Source organism: Solanum tuberosum, unplaced genomic scaffold (assembly GCF_000226075.1).
Source record: "Solanum tuberosum cultivar DM 1-3 516 R44 unplaced genomic scaffold, SolTub_3.0 scf00010, whole genome shotgun sequence".
NCBI lineage: Eukaryota > Viridiplantae > Streptophyta > Magnoliopsida > Solanales > Solanaceae > Solanum > Solanum tuberosum.
In genome coordinates this window covers 2,978,086-3,000,151 of record NW_006238936.1, presented here as the reverse complement: position 1 = coordinate 3,000,151, position 22,066 = coordinate 2,978,086, and the positions used below count along the sequence as shown (strand labels likewise).

The 22,066-nt window shown below is 33.9% G+C and overlaps 4 protein-coding genes across 4 annotated transcripts; 2 read left to right on the top strand and 2 right to left on the bottom strand.

Annotated features, from left to right (window-relative positions):
• Positions 1–4,395: 4,395 nt before the first annotated feature.
• LOC102596366 (protein CURVATURE THYLAKOID 1A, chloroplastic-like) lies at positions 4,396–8,278 on the top strand. The gene is made up of 5 exons (XM_006339604.2): positions 4,396–4,709; positions 6,611–6,708; positions 6,993–7,100; positions 7,240–7,311; positions 8,044–8,278. The coding sequence occupies exons 1-5, from the start codon at positions 4,550–4,552 to the stop codon at positions 8,107–8,109; spliced, it is 504 nt and encodes a 167-aa protein (XP_006339666.1). The 5' UTR covers positions 4,396–4,549; the 3' UTR covers positions 8,110–8,278.
• A 529-nt stretch (positions 8,279–8,807) lies between these two features.
• LOC102596043 (uncharacterized) lies at positions 8,808–11,555 on the top strand. The gene is made up of 2 exons (XM_006339603.2): positions 8,808–9,660; positions 11,180–11,555. Exon 1 carries the CDS (start codon positions 8,922–8,924, stop codon positions 9,651–9,653), a length of 732 nt encoding a protein of 243 aa, XP_006339665.1. The 5' UTR covers positions 8,808–8,921; the 3' UTR covers positions 9,654–9,660; positions 11,180–11,555.
• A 952-nt stretch (positions 11,556–12,507) lies between these two features.
• LOC102595704 (eukaryotic translation initiation factor 1A-like) lies at positions 12,508–14,248 on the bottom strand. Its single transcript, NM_001288682.1, is given in 2 exon segments — positions 12,508–12,889; positions 13,904–14,248. Coding segments are annotated over 2 exon segments (435 nt in total). The 5' UTR covers positions 14,159–14,248; the 3' UTR covers positions 12,508–12,709.
• A 1,173-nt stretch (positions 14,249–15,421) lies between these two features.
• On the bottom strand, positions 15,422–20,165 carry LOC102595373 (BTB/POZ domain-containing protein POB1-like). The gene is made up of 6 exons (XM_006339601.2): positions 19,780–20,165; positions 18,558–18,680; positions 17,685–17,806; positions 17,532–17,595; positions 16,967–17,246; positions 15,422–16,580 (listed from the first exon to the last, which is right to left on the bottom strand). The coding sequence occupies exons 1-6, from the start codon at positions 20,033–20,035 to the stop codon at positions 15,767–15,769; spliced, it is 1,659 nt and encodes a 552-aa protein (XP_006339663.1). The 5' UTR covers positions 20,036–20,165; the 3' UTR covers positions 15,422–15,766.
• Between the last annotated feature and the right edge of the window lie 1,901 nt (positions 20,166–22,066).

Here is a 22,066-nt window from a genome sequence, read left to right as displayed (position 1 = left end):
AAGCTTATTTTAAGGAGGTGGGTTGAATGGTCCATTTTGTTGGTAAAATCTATCTGTATTCTAATTTCTAAGTTACCTTTTTTGGTGTATTAGAAGAATATCAACGTAGAAGAAAGAAATCTTGGTGGAGAAAATAGAAGTCGATATAAAAATGATTATTATTTGGTATTCAAAATTTCATAAATTCGATTAATTCAAATTTACACTATGTATAACACATTAAAAGAGAAATACTCATTTATCAAAAGTTTCTCCATTTCTATATTCAGACCTGATATCTGTAAGAGATTTTGTATGCTTATACTAAATTAGAAAAATTATGTTTAATTTGAAGCGATCTTAATTCATGCCACCACACCTCTTATTTCAATTTTTGAACTAAAGTACGGCTAACTTTCTTAACAAAATTTATTTAAGTTTTGGTCTCCAAATGGAATTAGGTATTATGCGTCTTCGATATTTTAGGCGTAATGTTGTTGAGATAAATGTGCACGTATGGTATGAAAAGGATTTTTACTCAGATCACTTAATTTGTATTATATTTTAACCTTGATTTATACCTAACTAAGCGAATTTTATGTGATTACGATAAAAATTAATGATCTGACATGATTTTAAATCAGATTAATTTAAAATTGAAATTTTATTTAGAGATATAATTCAATTTTTTTAAGTTGTATTTTTTCTCATAAACATAAAATCCTATAATTTGTGAATACTATCCAAACTTTCCAACACTTATACAATCTTACCAAATAAGCAAACCATAGTTCATAACAAGGTAACATAATATTCTAAAACGCTACATTAATAAATTACAAAAGTCGTCATTTTCATTAATGAACAGATGTTTGCGTTTATGTTTTCTAACACATATAATTTTACAATGATTTATGGTCTAAAAAAACACACAGTAATAACTAACTATTCTCTAATATACTAATCCTTTCATATGGTACGTGATACAAATAATTTATTCACCTCGAGAGTTAGTCTTTTTTATAAAATTTATAATGACGAGTTTTTATGAAATACGTTTTATGTTTTAAAAAAATTTAAATCCCAATTTGAAATTTAAAATCATAAATTTAAAAAAAATTATACAGATTTTATAAAAAAAAAAATTTGGTACGAGGATACTAACTTTGGCCGGCGAGGTGACACGTGGATGGTTACGCTCAGTCAAGTAGTGCCAACTCAAGAATGCATATGAGCCGAAAGCTCACATCCACAATCAATTAGAATACTTCTTAGTGCTAAACACTGCAAAAATTACAAATCTAAGATTCCTCTTTTTTATTCTAAAAAGGGATCGTTTGGTAGCTCGTTTAAATGTGAGTTATGAAATATTAAAATTAGTTAAAAAAATAAGTTATATATGTATAAAATTAATATGGTATTTGAATTCATATAACTATCTATATACTACTATTATTTTATACAAACTCTTCCTGTTTAAAAAAAAAATGATCTAATTTGATTTGACACGAAATTTAATAAAATAAAAAAAACTATTCAATTTTGTGGTCCTAGTTATGTTAAATATACCAAAATCTTTAATGTTGTGATCTTAAACATGTTTAGTGAAAAACTAAAATTAAAATATTGTCAAATAAGGAAAAGAGTCATTTATTTTTTTAAATGAAGAAAATAATACATAAATAACTAGACCTTTCATAAATAATTCCTCTACAAAATAATACATAAATTTTCTTATAATAATATTTACACTACTAAATAATGCTTAAATAACTCCACCAAACAACCATATGGGTGGTCTATTATTGGCTATATAGTAAAATAAATTGGTTAGAAGATGGAAATCCAAGATTTCTAATCTTTGAAATGTCCAACATGGACAATGGTAACAAGATTCTAAGAAATTATGAACTTGTCATCTTATTGTACGGAAGAGTAATTGTTTATTTTTTATGTTGTATAAAATAATAGTACTATATAGATAGTTATATGAATTTTTAAATTGCAAATTAAATATCATATTGATTTATATATATATATAAAACTTTTTTTAAAAACTAACTTTAAGATTTCATAACTCACATTTAAATCAGCTACCAAACGATCCAATACGACAATGTTTCTTTTAAAATAAAAAAGAGGAATACTACTACTCCTCCATTCCTTTTGAAAAAGAATGAGTGGCTTTGGGGTATCAATTTCCATATTAGCACATACATTAATATTACAATAATTTTAAAAAAAAATAACTAGCATCGTTAACTACATAAAAGTACTTTGTATAAATTAATTATTTTATTAATGGAAAATTGTTTTTAAATAATAACCAAAATGACCAATAATATGGTAGGGAGGTAGAAGGAAAAAGAAACTAGGGATTTTCTTTTCGTACTATATAAATTTCTAAAATAGACACAGAAGATTCTTACAAACAACAGAGCTAATATAATGATAGTTGGGATTTAAGGTTTAGTCTTATTCATTTTTTTAATCATCAAGATTCTAATGAAATGAATATGATTCCTCTATTTTTAATAGAAATTTAAGTTTGAGTCTTGAGAACAAATCTCCCTTTGATAGACCTTATACAGTATGAAGGTCAGTCCATAAATTTTGAATACCGAATAATTACATAAAAAAAGATAATCTTAATTAATTGATATCACATGTGTAATTATTTGATTCTATTGTGTTTTGTGATTTTTGTCCGAAACGGCTAAACTAATATTAATATTCAGAGAAAAGTATACTCTCCCCGTCCTATATTAGTTGATAATTTTCCTTTTTACACGTATATTATGAAATCATAAATAAGAAGATAATTTTATTAATTCACTCCTAAAAAACTTCCTGGGAATTTTACAAACAAATGTGAACACTTTAAAAAAGAATTAATTGTAAGAGTAATATAGGAAAAATTTAATTGATGCTTTTCTGATTTAGTAGGAGTCTGGCCATGTGATTTCATCTCATGAGATGATATCAACGATTGAACATGCGATTTTACGCTAATTTCATCTCATAATTTTTTATCATGAGATGAAATCTCAAATTCTCCAAAAATCATGATTTGAGATTTTTCAAATACAAAAATTAACCGACAAGTTTATATTTTGTAAAAATAACCCCACATTTATATCTACTAACAATTTATTTCATATGTTATTAAAAGTAATAATTCATATCATTACTTTTTAAACCATTTATACTCATTTAACGATTATTCTCACTAACATAAAATTTATTATTACTTTAAATCATTTCCTACTTCACCATTTATATATTCACCAAATTCTTTATTTTTTATCAAATTTATTTACCAACAAATGACTCAAAGTAATAATGTTGGTCCATCTTTTCAGTCATATGATCGAGAAATGCACGTTCAACGTGAGAAGATTGACTGTACTGTATGAGATGATTATATTAAAGATTCTACAATTTATGTTCAATTTTATTTTTTTATTGAATTAAAGTTGATCAATAAATGTTGTACTTTTTTAGAATAACTTTGTGATAGTATCTTATTAGGTGATTTATAAACTTTGCTTATTTGATAAGATTTTTAAAGAATTAAGACAATTTTAATAGCTTTACAACTTATCGTTATTTTTGTTCATAACAAAACATACCACATAAAAAGTCCAAATTACATGTCCAAACAAAACTTCAGCTTCAACTCAATCTCATCATCTTATATTATGATTTCAAATCATGGTTTTATATCGCATGACTAAACAAACCTTAGTAAAATAGACAACTAATATGAGATAACTATTTTTAGTAAGGAGATTCCAAACACCCACTAACTAATATGGGATAGTGGGAGTACTAACAAATGAAAAGTGTTCCCATTTACTAGAAATTAGGGGTGACAATTGGACGGGCTGGGTTAAACTTTGGGCAAGTCAAAATGAGTCAAGAGAATAAACGGGTCAAGACCCAACCCAAATTTGTTTGGTCCAAAATGGATTGGGTCAAAACGGATTAGGTAACGCGTCATAACCCAATCCACCCAATTTTTATTAAGTTTTAATAGCTTTGTTTGTTATTTTATAAACTTTTAATACCTAATATTTTTTTTTCTTTATTATAACGATATATATAACATATAAAATAAAAAATAATAAAAATATTTTGACAAGATTTTTCAAAAATTAATTTGAGTTACATATCAATTTAATTTCTAATGAATTGAACTAACAAATGGATGGGTCAGTAACCAATCCAAACCTAAATAAATTGAATCGAATTGGACGAGTTGAATTTGATTTTGCCACTGGTACCATAAATGAACAGGAAAAAACTATAGGAAAATTAAGATTTTGAAGATAGGGAAGAGACCAATGAGAAAGCTGAGAGGTTCCACGTATCACACTCCACAATCAAATTTTTTTTGATGGATAACCAGAAGTAGGAGGAGCACACAAAATTCCCACAAGAAAAAAAAGGGGTACTTTTTGGGGATATCAAGAAACTAAAAAAGATATATTTGAGATACACAAGAAAGAAAGAGAGGCCAAGAATCCAAGCATACACAGCTCAGTCCAAGATTCCAAGAATTGGCCAAATGGCAGCAGCTTCTACTTCAATGGCGGCTACTGCCGTCTTTGCCTCTCGTTTCCCACTTTCCTCCACCACCAAAGCCGCCCCAGCTCGCTGCTCCGCCTTGCCTTACCTTCCACCCCGCCTTTCTGCTACTGCCTTCCCATCTTCTCTCAAATTTGCTGGTACCCCTCTTTCTTATTGGTCCTTGTTATAATGTTTCTTAGACCATTAATGTTATTGATGGGGACTACCTATTAACGTTACACTTGTAATTAGGGGGGAAAGGAGAACCCAATTCAATTAAATTAGACATATGGTGCTTTGGGTTAGTAGTATTTTTCTAAAAAGATCCTTTCTTTGTATTATTTCTGTCTATTCTTGAAAGTTTACATTCATTGTGTGAATCATTTTAGTTGCTATGCTAATAAAAATGTTAAGATGTCGATTCCCTTGTTAGAAAGGTGCTGACTTGTTAATCAATTTTCACTCTTGTGTGTGCTTGTCGAGCAATTTGAAATGGGGTTACACTTAAGAGGCATGATACTGAAACACTGAATTTAAGGGCAGTTTTTTATTTATTATCTCCCTGATTCAATGAAATCAATTAATTTTGGACACAGAGTGCTTTGTTTTTATTAGTTTTCTAGAAAAAAAAGGGTTTTTTTTCCGTCTTTTTAAATCCTAACTATGATTGAACATTTGTGCAGTAGTCTTTCTTGTTACTACCTGTACTAAGTTGTGCAGATGTAGACTCCTCAATTTAAAAAGGTGTTAACTTGTCTCTGATTTCAATCTTGTATGTTTAAAAAACAATGTGAAGTGATTGTTGCTGGACTGTGCGGTTGTGTGACAAAATTGCTTCCATACTGTTGATGAATTGATTTAGAAGCTTACTTTATCTGCTCTTTAAAAGCCATGTTGGCAAAAAATGTTTTTAACATTTGCTAGGATGTTATCGTGATGCTCTTTTCCATTTGCAATGAGCTCGTCTACTGCTTGATTATGATAAAAGAGCCTCCGTATATACCCCGTGCTACTTGAGTTAGGTCCTGATTCAGTTAACAAAATTTTGATTTGTGTACAATTTCAACAAGTTATAGTGTTAAGTGTTCTTTCTACAAATGCATTTGGCGCCACTTTAAGGGTCCTTATTTTAAGGGACATTAATATCATCCCAAAGAAATGGTGGAGTGCCTGAGGTATAGCAGTAACAACTTGAGGTCAAAGGTTCGGATAACAGCTAGACTCAGCGTGGGTTCATCTACTCGAATACTCGTGGGCAAGTTGACCTGATGCCCAGACACTTGTGCTTGTGACCTGTAGCTAGCTGTATTGTGGATTAATAGTGGTGCGACAAGCTGACCTGGACACGACAATCTTTTAAAAGAAAAAGGGAAAATGATATCTATAATTGACGATTGTCAATAAACTTGAACTAGCCATTTCTTTTAGACTTCTGTTTCACATTCAGTAGAACTATGAATGTTACACATTTTGATAGCTTCAGTGGAATCTACTGTGGGTTACCTACATGTAATATCTTTCACATGTTTTCGGATTCTTTTTGATGAAGTAGACTGGCATCACCCCGTTTTTGAAACTTGTGTAGATTTTATTTGTTACTTGCAATTTGATTCAGAGGTTCAAAATTTTGTAATGCTTTTTGTAACAGATGAGGGGTATCTATGTCAGATGCCATACTTCAATTGGAAGTGAACCTTGTATACTGTGTTGAACAGCCTCTCAACTGGATGTCTTAAAATAGAGCATAAAATGGCATAACATCGACTTATCTTAGAGGTCTAATGAGTAATGAGGAAAGGAATATGTCATGGATATTATCATGTTATCTCCAAGAATACAGAAAGCCTTCCCAAAAGTTGGAGTGTAGTCATAAGAATCTGGTGCAGAAAAGGTCTAAGATCAGATGAAAGTGATACACTTTGCTGTTTTTAATATTGTTACTTAAAGTTAAACCTGACATAAACTACGAAGCATCGCCTACAAAGTCTGCTGTTTTCTATATACCGAAGTCAATACTTCATGTTGCTGTGCTCATCATCTTATGTTAATATTTTTACAGTGCCCAAGAGGTCTTCGCTACTCCAGGTCAAAGCCTCTTCATCAGAAGAATCTGGAGCTGTTGATACTAGTGAATTGTTGACTGATCTAAAAGAAAAGGTAAACTGGACACTTGCAAGCTGAGATCTTCTCTATTGCACTCACTTCAGTCATTTGATATACACACACACTCTCGGCTGCATTAGTACCTTAAAGGTTATTCAGAATAAATAACGCTGTTCTGTACATAGTCCAAACTAGTGTAAGTTGCTTGTTTCTGTATAATATTTTACTGCCAAACCTGTCATACTGGTATATTTGTTTTCTATTTTGTAGTTATTGGCTGTGTTATAAATGATATTTAGGTGCTAACCCTATGAGCGTTTTTGGTTAATCGCTTACAGTGGGATGCTCTTGACAACAAGTCTACAGTTATAGTTTATGGAGGTGGGGCAATTGTTGCAGTTTGGCTGTCTTCAGTTGTTGTTGGTGCTATCAACTCAGTTCCTTTGGTAGGTTGATCAATGTGATACGATACAGTCTGTTCAATTTCTGTATAGTGAAGTGAGATTGTGTGTTGCTTTTTAGATTTTCTTATGTGGTTTGCATTCACCTATCTAAATTAGCTAATCTTTCTTCCTCTTTCTACAGCTCCCAAAAATCATGGAGTTGGTAGGTCTTGGATATACTGGGTGGTTTGTCTACCGCTACCTTCTCTTCAAGGTAAGCTTTTTGACTGTGTAGCTACTCGCATCATCTTTTACATACCGAACTCAAGCACCTAACAGGCAGTACAGAGCCTGTTTCCTATATCAGCATGCCATTATTTTACTTTCGTCCTATGGGGTGGGGTTTGTTAAACATATATCCGGGAGTTGGAGATTGGCTGTAAATTAGCCACAACTGACTAATAGCCTGAATTTGCAAGGTCGTGTGTTAGCTTGTTTTCTTTTCCGTAGTTGTGAACTAATCGTTTACGACCATGGTATTTTACTAATTGGTCAAGACTAGATTATGCTGGGAATATGAAACAAAGGGTTCATTTTTAGTCAGTTTATAACCCTATAATCCATCATATCCCCCGCGATATTCCTTCCCTCTACACTAAAACCCAAAGATCCTTTAAACTATCTGCTGCAACATTATCCACATCTCATTCCATTATCTGAGAAAAATCTGCTTTTAGCATCAAATTCGGTAACAACAGCTATAGAGTTTTGCCATTTGGTCAGCACTGCATCTTTTACCATGAGATGAAGCATGTGTAGACCCTGTAGCCAGGTCCTTTGACAACTGAGTAAAGCATTTGGATAACTTCATCAGGAAATAATACTCGGCTGAGAAAATCTAATCGTCTTTCTATGTAGAAGCTTGCATTTAAAGGGCACATATTTTGGTTATGGAGATGGTTAATAGTACTTACTAGTGATTTAAATTTGTTTTTCTTGGTGACAGTCAAGTAGAAAAGAATTGGCTGAAGATATCGAGCAGTTGAAGAAGAAGATTGCAGGAACTGAGTAAATGCCAGCACCAATTCTGTACAATGAGGCAGATGCTCGTCTGAAGTAGAGTAGATTTTGATGTAATTTTCGTTTTATCAGAGCAACATCTTCAAATAAAATTATGTATTTACCATACAGTTCATTGTGCTTATAAATCATATAGTACATATTTCCTTTGTTTCTATGAACCTTTGATGCATGTTTAGTGCAACCAATTGTTCTGTTTGTAATGTTTTTTTTATAGTAATGCATGAAGACTGATAAACAGAAGAACTAGGAAGACCTCTCTTTTTCACATGTTCGACTAGTTTGTGCACACCTCAACGACTAGTTCTTTTTCAATTCTTATTAGAAACCAACAAGGCAATGCTAACTAGGACAAAAGAAATTCATTTATCTAAATTAAATTAAAACATCAAACTATCATTTCCAACCAATCCTCCTTTAATTTTAACAAATCCAATTGTGAATCCCCACCCACTTTTCCTTCCACAACAATTTTTTAAAACATATTGTAAATACATTTAGAATGTTAAAAAGTAACATACCCAGTTTTATCTCACACAATGAAATCTAGAAAGGATAATAATGTGGAGAGGTTATTTCGATAGAAACTCGGCTCAAAAATCACAAAGTTAAAAGTGTTTTATCATTTCTTAAATTTTGTGTGGTATCAAATATATATAATTCCAAGAAGGCCCTTGTAGTTTCTAAATTTCTTTACTTGCCCCGGTCCAATAAGGGTTTTTGAGGGGGTTTCAATTACTTCGTCACTTTCGTCAGTTAGGTTTTTCACTTGCAGTGCCAGATTCATTACACAGTGAAATCAACATGATGCGATTAACAGAAATCGCAAAATCCAAACCCTTGACCTCATCAATGGAAACCCTAGGACACCAATTCATACAGAAATGCTTCGTCAGTCGAACAGCAAAGGGAAAAGGTAAATTGAAAGCAGGGCAGACATTGAAAAGATCAAAAGTTACTACGAGGAAAGGCGCAGAAGTTGCAAAAAAAGAACCACCAAGGAGGAAAAGCGAATTTGACGAAATGGTTGAAGATTGTTTGTCTTCTACAGCTCCAGTCAGATCATTGAAGCCCAAAGAAAAAGCCCGAGAAGCTGAAAGGGAGAGAATGGGTTTAATTAGCAAAGCCAAAGATGAAGAGATGAAAAAGATGAACAAGATGAAGAAGGAGTTTGCGAATCCATGGCCGATTGGTCCACCGGGTTTGGATTTGATTTCACTTGGGCTTGTTGATGTAGAGAAGCTTCCTAAGTATGAATTGACAGTTGAAGATGGAAGGAGGCTGGCGAAGGAGAACAGTAGGGTTCTAATGCGCAAGCATAGGCAGAGGCAGGCTGCTGAAACTACATTGTTGAGGTTGAAGAAAGAGGCGATTGAGGCATTACCGGAGAATTTGAAAGCTGCTGCATTGGTTCCTGATATGACACCATTTCCTGTGAATCGATTTATGGCTACTTTGACGCCACCTATTGAAGGTTATCTTGAGAAGGTTATGGAGGCAGCTAAGAAGAGTTCTGCAAAGGAGAAGCTTAGATGATTGGAGGGTAAGGTGATAGTGTAATGCTACCTTGTGTTTGTTTCTTGAGAATCCCTAATTTGCAATAAAAATTCAATTTTTATGAGCATTGTTTTGCAATAGGCCCGACTAGAAGAAGTGGACCAAATAGATTAGATTGGACTTAGAGGATTTCTTATAGATAGTTTGATATTGAGTTGTAGTTGATTGATTTTGATCCAGAATTTGTACCTTTTGAGTTTGATTTATTTGTGTGATGATATGATCCAAAGGTGTTTTATGAGCTGAAAGAAAGCGCTAGGTTTAGTATTAAGAAATGTTACTGTTTGATCCTTTACGCTAGTAAATTATTAGGACATTGGCTTACTGCCGTTTAGATTATCTAGGCTCTTGTTCCTTAAAAGCAAATGTGTTATATATCCATAGACATTGTCAATTGAGAGACTGCTTGCTGTTTTACAGATTATTTGGAAACATGCATACTATCTGTTCAAGGATACAACACTATCTTTCCATCTTTATGTATTTCATTTGTCCTCAAGCATTTATTCCGGTTTAGGATGTGGTGGTGGTGAGTGTCCCCCTGGGATTTAGTGGGCCAAAATGTGAGCTTTCTCAATATACAATGTTTTTGTATATTGTATAATGTTCCATAGAAGATATTTCTCGACTGAATTTTCTTAGAAAACTATTTCTTCATTATTTGAATGTTTGGTTGAGTGTAGAGATACATCACATATGACAGTAGAGGAAGATGTGATTGGGTTTGGGTTAAGTGTTTAGGTGATATCTGAAGTAGCAAAAATTTACAAAGGTTTCTGCATGACTGAGAGGAACTGAGATACTTGTAACAGAGAATGACTATGCCCTTACGCAATGTAAGTTTTGTTCCCACCACCATGTTAAATCTTTACATTGAGGCTAATCAGGAAAAATGATTCCATGAAGTAGTAGTTAATCTTGATTGCTATGGTGTTAACCATATTAATAATCTTCAAGTATTGAATTTGTGCTGGTCTTCACGATGGTTATGTGAAGATGGATATGTAACCTAGATGGTTAAATTCCGGATAAAATTGACATCCACTAGTAATAATGACATTGAAGCTACTGCATAAACTACTACAAACCTAATATCGCAGCGACAGTGAATTTTCTCCTGGTATTTGACCTTATCTCACTAGATTCCTGTACTGACTTTAATATTCTATGATAAGCATGATGACTACTTTATAAGATTATTTGTCCAAGGCTAAAAGACCATCTTTTGTTGAACAACCTCTTTGGTGGAGAACTCAAAATTTCTTTCTTTTGTTGTCATAGAATATATTGCACTTCATGCTATTTCCGTTAAGTTTTTTTTTGTAACCCCTATGTCTTAGATGTTTTAAGACTTTTCCGTCATTGAGGTTATGCATTGATGAGCTTAGCAGCTTCTCCACCTCCTTTTAACTTCCTTTCATCTTAGTGAGATTCTTTTTCTAATTGTGATAGGAAACTAGTGACTGTTACATGCATTGACTTTAGTAATTTGATTCCAAATGCAGCTGAAAGTTTTTCACAGAGATAGCAAGGTTTGCTGGTGATCTTGTGGCATTAGGAATCCATTATTTAGCAGCAAGATGACACTGGAAAACAAGAACTTGAATAAGCCTTGTAAACTCATAGACAAAAGCCTTGCAACAATTCACTTTGTTTTGGTTAAACTGGCTTTTTTTCCGCTTTTGTGGTATGCCATTTGTCTTTATGCCACAATATGCTTAGTGCCCCTTGCACTAGGTTTGTGTTGGTGTATATTTCTTAATTAGGTTGCTTTACTTGTGAAAAACAAGTCATAGCTTTTTTCCTTTCACTCTGGTCAAACTGCCACCAATTTTATACGAGACTACTTAACTAAGAAAGTTCATTGTTTTCTTTTCTGAATATGAAGTTTTCTTGTTTCAATAATAGTAAGAAAGTAGTTCAATTATTGAGATTCTAAAATGTAAGCTTTTGAATTAGTATAGGAGAATCTCCTGTACTTTTTTCATTATCATGAAGAGCTTCTTAAAGCTTAGGCGTCCTATAGTAGAAGTAACGGCTATACAACTTTATGCCAAATCATAACGATAGTAGAATCAGTTTGTGGTCAATAAGCAAAAGAATAGTGCAGATTCAATAAACAAGAAAAGTTGTAAAAAAATGCAAGTCGTAAGGTTCAAATTCAGCTATTCAACATCAATTCTGCGAGGTTGTTGGACTAATAATGAGAACAGTATTGCAGTGAGATTGACCTGCTTAGTAATGCATCTCCGTATACCAGTATGTCCTGCATATTCTCTTGGGTCTCGTAACATAGAAGGCATGAAGAAATGGCAAAAACTGGGGTTATAGTCTCACTGCGTAAGAGCATTTCAAGGCAAAACGAGACAGTAATCATATAATGCATGAATTAGTACTCTGGGGAAAGAACCCCCAAGATGCAACACTGAAAAGTGTGACAGACTAATTTCAACTGAGTGGGAATCTTTTCCAGCATGGAAGCCACAACCAAAATGACAAGGAAAACTAGGCTGACATGCTCACTTAACATAAAAGCTTCTTTTTTAAAGTTCATCATCCATAAATCAAAGGCAGCAAGAGATATCCAGCACCACTCCACTCCACTACAAAGAATTGTTTCCAAATCTAAAGTCATAGCTACAAACCTACAAACATGTACTCAAAGAACAAACTCTGAAAGACACCACTAAATAACAAACTGTACCTTCACCAGTGTTTTAGTAAAACTTAGAGCAAGTAACTCAGAAGGTGCTCTCCTTTTTTCATTTTTGACTTCTGAGTATCAACACAGACTATTATTGCATCTAATAAATCAAGAGTTGCATGAGTAGAATAGAGAACAGGTGGCTATTATTGCATCTGCTTCATCAAAGCATAAATCTTCATACAGAAATACTAGTGAACAAAGTTCAATCATATTAAAATGGTACATATAAGGTCTCTCTCTTTCTTTTTGTATTGAACTCAAACTCTTAAGGAAATATTTGTGAGGCCAACAGGAACCCCCAGTGACAGCACTGTTTAGATAAGGAGTTTTAGATTTTGTCGATGTCTTCGTCTTCAAACTCAATGTAGTCATCAGCAGCATTCTCATCTTCTTCATCCAAATTAGCAATACCCTCATTGAGCCTAGTGTTCTCTGGCAACTCCCCATATGCCTTCAACAACCTTGCCTCATCTGGCATATACTTCAGAATAACATCAGCCTTGTCATCCTGGCAAAAACCCAAATAGGAAAGTTTAGAGAAAACAATTAAAGAGAATCCAAGTTCACATTATATAAGAACTGAGAAAACATAAACAAGTAACCCAATGTAGATTAATCCCCCAAGTAAAACATTACAGAGAAGATCCTCACATGAGAAAGAGGCACATTTAGAAACCCAGAGATCTCCCTGGCACTCTTAACATTTATTTTTTTTGGGATAAGTGATCAAATATTTACAAATACTTGCACTAAGGGTAATTGGAGATTGCGCGGATCCTCTATTGTATCTAGAATTCCATCTACATCACATCATGTAGGACAACCAGAATTCACCATTGAGACCAACAACTGGGTATAAAGACTTCATATTTATACTTGCACACTCAAATAGCCAATCATAATACAAATAAATATGAAGATTTTACATTTATACTCTTGTGACACTCAATAATCAAATGAAAGTACCATCTTTGTTCTTCAAGCAAAGGATTACAACAAGATACCCCATGTAGACCCAAGTGGGGTTTGAGGAGGGTAGAGTGTACGCAGCCCTTAGAGAGGCTTTAATCAAAGAACTGTGGAACTAAATTAGCTTTGGCCAAATACACAAATTGCAATAATGCATATCATGCGTTATTGAAAGGTTATCAAAAAATTTACAATCAGTGAACGAACAAGAAATATGAATCATCTACTCAATTCTTTTTTGGGAGGAATCCACAACTTTTAGAAAAGGTATACAAATACATAAAACACAGCTCAAAAGACAGGAAGGAAAAATCAAAATCACAGTTTCCAATCAATCAATCAATAATTTCATCCCAATTCTGAACTAGTTGAACCTCTATACTCTTTTCCGCTCAATTCCGGTCTATCAAAATCTCAATTTTTCATAGGGGACGCGAGAAATAAAGAGGGAAAATTTCAATTTTTAACAGGGTCGATTAAAGCAATATAATTTCTTCCCATCTGCAAAAACCATATAAGAAAAAGATTCAATCGAAAAAAAATCGGATCTTGCCTGATAATCACGGAGTCCGACAAGGACGATATCACCGGCGGCAATCCAAACTTTCTTATGCATCTTACCACGTATGTGACAAAGACGTTTAGTCCCATCAATACACATAGCTTCACACCGTCCATTTCCAAGCATACGAAGAACTTGAGCATATTCCTGCCCATCTTCCTTAAAAACAAGCTCTCTCTTTTCATCATCAGCTTCGTTCTTTCCTCTCTTCCTATTCTTTCCTCCCTTTCCCTTATTCTTCGGCATGATTACTTGGGTTTTGCTTTGATGGATACCTTAACCCTAATTTGAACGATGGAATGAAACCCTAGAAATGACTCAAGACAGTTTCAATTTTTTCTTATCAGAAAAATAAAGGGATTTTGTTAATTCTAGTTTCCTCTTTATATAAATTCATGTTGGCGTTTTTTCTACTAGGGTCTAGGAGAGTCGATTGTTTAGACTATTTTACCCTTTTCCGGTTGGCTAATGGGACTTTATATGTAGGGACAAAACTGTAAAATTATTGATGCATTTCATTTTCTATTTTTTTGAAATTTCAGTTTTATTTTTTTTCTCTTCTCATTTTTAATGACTTAAGGAACATTGTAGGAAGTTTTTCTACCATCAAATTTCTCTATAATAAGATTGCTGGTTTGAATATTAGTAATTATTATTATAAACTACTAGTATACTTGAAGCAATAACCGTTGCTAGATGTGTCTAATGTATGAGTTTGAATTGGTAAAATTTTATTGTAAAATCGGATACGGGGTGAAAAAATTATATATTTTTTTAAAAGTAGATTTGGAGGAAGTATCAAACGTGTGGGGGAGTCAACCCAAATAATTGTAGTTATTAGATTGCGTACACTCAATTGTTCTTTATTCTATTGTGATATATATATATAAGAAATTCTTTTGTTTCCTGTTATTTTCTGCCAGCCGGAGATAACTTCAGAGTTCAGAGAATAAAGATATTCCTGCAGTAATGTTACACCATTATTACAAAAGCATAACCTATTTCACTTCCAAAATATTTCCCTTATAACATTGGATTACTCCGTTCATCCCAATTTATTTGACACTTTTCATGTGAAGTTAACAAAAAACTATATAAAAATATATAACTACTCAAAAAACTAGTATTATAAGTTGTTTTTTAGCAAAAAGATCACCAAAAAAACCGAAAGTGTCAAAGTTTAGAAGAATCTCGTGGAAATTCAGAGATGATGCCAAAAACTTTGTCGAGGGAATATTATATTTGCCACATTCAATGCATATGAGACAGCTAGGAAGAATAACCAATCGATGAAATCACTCTTTTTCGATATAGCTAAAATTGTTGGGCAATTGAATAGGTAAACATGCTGATATAGACATGTATTGTGCACTGTTTACCATTCACCATCACAAGATTACTCAATGCTATGAAAGCCCAATGGCCAGAGCTCACTTCCAAATTTCAGTAAGCATAGACTTTGTAAGCAATCATACCATACAACATCAAGTTTATGAGTCACCTTCTATATGGTATCCATGGTTTATCAGAAGAAAGTTTGCTAGCACAAACTCAGCTACACATTGTTGTACAATGTTTAACGCAGCATGACATGTACACAATATCAGGACAACCTGTACTAGTATTACATTTGAGCATTTCAGAATAACCAACGTAATTTTTCGCTCATCAATTCCATTTACATCCTTTTCCATCTCTGCAGAGCATATGGCAAAAGTGATTTCATACTAAATATTTCAATACCTAGCCTATGGCAGTTAGTGCCTTCATCTAAACCTTGTCTTACATGCTTTTATTAAACCAAGAAACAGAGTACCCAAGAAGCAAAAACAACAGTATCCATTGACAAAGGAATCAACTCTTGATAGTAAGTTCAGCCCTGAGATGGAGCATACCATTTGTAAAATATGGACTGTCCTCAGCGATGAAAGAAGTCCATGGTATGGCAAATAGATTGCGGTAGCCAACTGCCTTGCCCCCTGTAAAAGTGTAGTTACCTTTGTACTTGCTGACATACTCCTCCCCTGGTTTTGTTCTTGCTGCAAATTCATAATCAACAGCGAAAGTCACCGAACCTTTCTCCTGCATCCCCAGAAAGAGACCAAAACAGTGGAAAGAGCTTTGCTGATCCATGTTGCAATGTGCAGACAGGAAAAAACCTTGTCCCCCTAAATGAAATGCTTGAGAATACACTCTTCCTGAAGGAAAGAGGTTAGCACATTCCTCCCGCTTAAGATCCAGATAGACTACACATTGTTGCCGTGGAAGTCCAAAATCAACCACCTTCACAGGTCGATACTTGTAAGCACGCTCCACGAAACGATGACTAGTGGAGGACGAGTCTTCTGCAGCTTGGGTTCGCTGACGATGAGGAGCCTCAGCTTTATAAAAGAGAGCCTCAAGCACAAGCTTGGATGCAAATTCATGATCAAAGTCATTACATGCCAGAACCTTCCGAAGCTTTCTACAGCTCATAAAAGGAAAACGGATGCAACGACCAAGTCGTGAACCAAGGATTTCTCGCCGTTCCTCTATCTGTGGATAATGAGTCCTTGTCCACTTCAACACAAAGTCGTACACTGCATCCTCTGATGCTATCTGAAGGTCATCACTGAACAAAATAGCCTCTACTCCAGCAAGAGGCAACTTCATGACCTCTTCCTGAAACCTGTTCAAAGACAATGAGCTCATTATCAAGCACATACAAGTGTGACAGCTAATCAAAACTCACCAAAAGCAGCAGTAAATGGAAACAAAATTTTCACTTGTTCTTTGTCCACATTAAAAACAAGTACTGAATGGAAAGAAACTTTTCATTGTTTAACAATTCATAATAAAGAAAATGCAATGGAATTTTGAGTGATGGAATGTAGGGAAGAATTCCAAGAACATTTCTGGCATTGGATAAAAAAGGTCTTCTAGAAAACATAAATTTGTCACCACTGTATTGAACAAAGTATGCTGTGGAGACTGAAATATCATTATAAGGCAAATAGACAGCTGCATTAGAACAGAACTAAGAAGAAATAGAGTTTGATCAGTAATGGAACAAACTTGGTAATATCTTTGTATCTTGCAGCTAGGAATTGTTCTGCGGCATCGGTCAAAGGCTTAACTGCTTCAGCCATCAGGATGCTAGAAGGAAGCTCCAAATACAGCAAAGCGGACTCTGAAGTCATAGGTAAATTACGCAGTTGCCGGCTACAATGCCGCATGCAAGAAGCAACTTCAAACTTGTCGGCAGCCATGAGTACGTCCAGCAAAGCAGGTGCTGTATTAGTGGTCAATTTATTGCTATACATAAAATTCAGGAGCTCCATCAGTGCAGCTTCCTCTGCTCCATGAGAATAAAAAAGAACATTATTTCTCATGAAATTGATAGGAATCCTACAATTTCTCTACGGTGACAATATTTGACCCACAATTGTCAAATCACTAGTACTAGATGCTGACATAACAATGAACATAAAATGAAAGAAAAATTCTCTCCTCTGTGCTTTGCAAGTTTCTCATAAAAAAGGGAAGCTCAAAAATATGCTCACACAGCAAAGTGCAGTTCAATGTAGCAACTGACAAGAGGTCAGCAAAATGATATAATGTGTCTTAAATTTCTGCGTACCTGAAGCATTAATTCTTAGAGTTACTTGTCTTTGCTCAGACTCCCTCATCCCATTGGAGAAGAGCTACATAAATACAAGAGAGCTCAGTTGATTCTTCATGTATAAACTCAAGACAGTGCATAAGCAGCTTGCATATGAAAAAGAATGTTTACCTTGTAAAAGAAAGGGCTCTTTGCTGCTAAAATGGGGGAGCTGATATGTAAGGTTTCAACTTTAACAACTCTTGGAGAATCAAAGTTCCAAGATGAATCATCAGCATTAGTAGCTTCATCTCCTGCAGACAAAACACTGCATCGCTTGATTATCTTTCTCAAGGTACTTTGAAGTAATTGTGGGAATCAAACAAAATACAAGTTATGAACACCAGGAACAACTAGAGGAACATGTCATATGATTCTGCAATAAGATCAGCTTCAAAACAAGAGAGCGGAAAGAAAGTGAAGGACAATGCAACAGTATGTTACAAAATACACAGACAAAGAAATGCTACTACTCTATTCTGCAACATATAGCAGAAATAAAAGGTCAGTAAAGATGTACTTCTCTTTAAGTATGGTTCCTTTCCATTTTACTATACGTATACCCATCCCTTACAAGGGAAAGTGTCCTTATGCAACAGAAACACTGTTAGAATTTGTTTACAGTATTATCTCAAAAAAAAATAAAAAAATTGTTTACAGTATGCCTGGAGATCACCATACTTTAAAACACAATATCCGCATACAAATTCTTTTATAAGCATCCACATTCAAATTTAAAATATAAAGAACGATGAAACCGGTCTTAGCTTAAGGTCATGGTTCCGAAGAGATCAGCTATTGGCTCATTGGCAAGCATTTCATATCTCTGACTTAATTATGTTTTTGTTATATTTTATTCTTTTATCTTTATATTTTAATTCAACAGAGTGGCACTGAAGTAGCAAGTATTTAGACAAAATACATGGAAATTAAAGAAACCTCATTGTTTATCGAAGAACAGAAGCTGGAGGAAAAGAAATGTAGGACTGGATTTGGTTTAAATACCCGAGTGTGGTTCTTCGATCATTGCAACAACTGATTCATCTTGATTTTCGTTCTCAACATCTTCAGTATCAATTTGATTACAACTTATAACCTGCTCTTCAGGACAAGCAGTGATATCCAGAGCTGCAAATGAGTGGCACGTGTCTGGTTATCATCATAGAACAAGAAAAACCCATGCCAGCATAACAAAATCAGAAGTCTAACCAATATGTTACATACATAACGTTCATTTCAAGGGAAGCAAAGGTGCATTTCATAACCCCCTCCCTCCGTTCCTCTTTCCCCCCAACAAAAGAAAAAGAAAACATGTAATAATCATTTAACAGCACCCTTTTCAAACGGAAAAAGAGAATTTGTTAAAACAACTTCTTTTAGAAAGAAATAAGTAAACACAAATTTGTTAAAACATCATCTATATCACGTTTTATAACAACAACAATCAAATGTCAACTAGACCATTTGAATATAAGAACAAGAGCATTGGACACTGTATGATGCTGTCTAGTGGAGTCAGAGATCCTTTAGAGACAGAATTATGCCTCAATCCCGAATTAGTTAGGGTTGGATATATGAATCATCTATCCAATCCATTCTACCTAGTTCCTTTCATTCATTCAGATTATTTGTTACAGTTAGACAATCATTACACCGTCAACTATTGCAATCTTACTCCTTCAACTTAGGATTAGTTACATGTGTAAGCTAACATATGAAGAGCTCAAAGATCATTTTAGTTCAGTTAAATCATACTATTGAACATGGATGACAAAAAGCAACCAGAACTCCTTTCTTATTCTTTCAATCCTTTCTTCCTTTCTCTTTCAAGCAAAATCACAATCCCACAATAAATAAGTATGACTTAAACCCACTGTTCCAAATTTCCATACACAAAACCTCCCTTTCACTTTGGAGATCATCCATAGCCAAAAACAAGGTCCACCAATTCTCAACTCAAAATCCTCAGTAACAGAAGTACCCAATTCATAAATTACCTAGAAACTCAAGCAACTGAAGCTTATATAGATACCCAGTTCATAAATTAGCTAGAAACTCAAGCAACTGAAGCTCAAACAGATACCCAGTTCATAAATTACCTAGAAGCTCAAGCAACTGAAGCTTATTTAGATACCCAGTTCATAAATTAGCTAGAAACTCAAGCAACTGAGCTCAAACGCCCGATTACATAGCTAAGATAAAGAGAAAAAGGAGCAAAGAGACAAACCCATTTCCTTCCTGATATCTTCTCTACGTCGTTTGCGATTACGCGCCCAATCAGCTAGACTCTGAGAGTGAAAGCTATCTGAATCAGACTGGGGGTCGAACGAGTCAGCCATAATCTCGATCTGAAGTAGACGATCGGAGAAGTTGACGTCGTTGAAGGCAAAGCCAAAATCCGGGTCCCGGGTACTGCTCGGTGAGTATTCCGGGTCCATAACAGCCGTTCTCGGGTCGAAAAGATCCAAATTCTGATCCTTCATGGCTGTAAACTCAACTATAAAGATTCTCTTTCTCTCTAAATATCCGGGGGATTTTGCTTTATATTGTCTCTGAGATGTGGGCGGAGAAATGTTTGGGGAAGACGGAGGAAAACGGGGCGCGGGGGTTGAATTATAGTAGATAGACACGTGGCTTTGATTCTATCGAATAATCAGATTTTAAATTTATGTTTAAAAAAATATTATAATGTTCTCGAACAAGAAAATTTTTAAATATTTGAAATTGTTCATTATTCAAACATATAGTAGAAAATAATGAAGTTTTAGTTTCGAAATCAAGTCAAATTTAGTAAAAATGAAATTATATAGAGAACCAAACGAGAAATAACAAACAATATTAATTACATTATTCGTGTGACCTAGTAGTCAATGAAGTGGTTGAAAATTATAAGATCTCGTTTTAAAACTTAGTGGAAACAAAAACTATTAGGTTCTTTTCATCTATCCTAATCTTGGTGGACAGAGTTACCTGATACATATTATTGGTATCATGTGTAGCCTTGACAGAGTTACATGATACATATTGTTAGTGGGAGGTGGCGGATATCCTTGAAATTAAAGATGTGCGAAGATTGACCCGAACATCGTGGTCATAAAAAAATCGGTAAAGGGTCAAATATACCCTTGTACTATAGGAAATAGTTTAAATATACCCTTGGTTATATTTTCGGGCTAAATATACCCCTCCCATTATACTTTCGGGTTAAATATATCCTTATGACTAACATAAGACACGTGGACAACTAAGATTAAATGAAATGTTCAATTTAAAATAAATCAAATTCGGATATAACCCGCTCACCGCAATAATTTAACCCAGCCTAATTATAATGTTGATCCACCCACGTCCTCGTATCAATGAACTCCAGGAAAGGATGGCTACAAATACAAATTAGTTTTTTGAAGAATGTGAATCCATATATCTGAATGAAAAAGTGATGCTAACTTTCATGCATTGTCCTTCTCCACATATTTTTGAATTCCATTCAATTTCCAGCTAAGCATGCAAACCCACGCACAAATTCACATATAGGAGTAACACAGTAGTATCTTGAGATCCAAATGATAAAACAGGACATGAAAAGGGAAAGTGACAAGTACAGTAACATATTTGAGGAAATTTGGTTTTAACCTAAGAGATTCCTGGTTGATTTATCATTTTATTTCTTCTTGCTCCCCGCCAGAGCCTCGAGATTGTCGTCGATAGTAGCTGTGAGGAGATAAAATATAAATTGAGTGGGTCAATGTTATAATTAGGCCGGGTTAAATTATTGGGATAGGGCGGGTTATATCCAAATTTAATTTATTTTAAATTGAACATTTCATTTTATCTTAGTTGTCCACGTGTCCTATGTTAGTCATAAGGATATATTTATCACGAAAGTATAACGAGAGGGTATATTTAGCCCGAAAGTATAACTAAGGGTATATTTAAACAATTTCCTATAATACATGGGTATATTTAACCATTTGCCGTAAAAAAATACTACTTGTAAAATAATATAAGAGCAACAACACAAATCTCACTTTATAATATCAAATATTAAAAAACGTTACACGAACAAACACGCTATATATGTGCCTAATAATTTGATGCATAATATAATATGCAGGAAAATATCTACTCGGTTTTACGTTTTGCGCAGCCTATATGACATCTAGTTCCTTTGTTTCACGTGTTTAATCAGTTTGATTTTCTTCCACCAAGAAAAAATAAACTTTAAAAATTGATAATGTGAAACATTTTTATTTGGCAAAAGATTTAGAGCCCGTTTGGATTGACTTAAAAAAAGTAACTTTTAAAAAGTAACTTTTAAAGTGCTGGAACTTATTTTTAAAATAAGTAGTTATGTGTTTGGATAAAAGTGCTGCAGTTGAAAAAAAAGTTGTTGATGTGTTTGGCAAATAAGTGCTGGTATACACTTTTTTTTTATCAAAATGTCTGAAATACCCTTTAAGCTGTTAACATGATAAAAAGTTGATTAATTTAAGGTTTTTATACTTAAAAAAAAA

Coding starts and splice junctions, on each gene's coding strand:
- LOC102596043 (XM_006339603.2), top strand. CDS start 8,922: ATGATGCGATTAACAGAAATCGCAAAATCCAAACCCTTGACCTCATCA.
- LOC102596366 (XM_006339604.2), top strand. CDS start 4,550: ATGGCAGCAGCTTCTACTTCAATGGCGGCTACTGCCGTCTTTGCCTCT. Junction 4,710..6,610: donor ATCTTCTCTCAAATTTGCTG/GTACCCCTCTTT, acceptor ATATTTTTACAG/TGCCCAAGAGGTCTTCGCTA. Junction 7,312..8,043: donor ACCGCTACCTTCTCTTCAAG/GTAAGCTTTTTG, acceptor TCTTGGTGACAG/TCAAGTAGAAAAGAATTGGC.
- LOC102595373 (XM_006339601.2), bottom strand. CDS start 20,035: ATGAAGGATCAGAATTTGGATCTTTTCGACCCGAGAACGGCTGTTATG. Junction 17,247..17,531: donor TCTAAGAATTAATGCTTCAG/GTACGCAGAAAT, acceptor CTCATGGAGCAG/AGGAAGCTGCACTGATGGAG. Junction 16,581..16,966: donor AGATACAAAGATATTACCAA/GTTTGTTCCATT, acceptor GTCTTTGAACAG/GTTTCAGGAAGAGGTCATGA.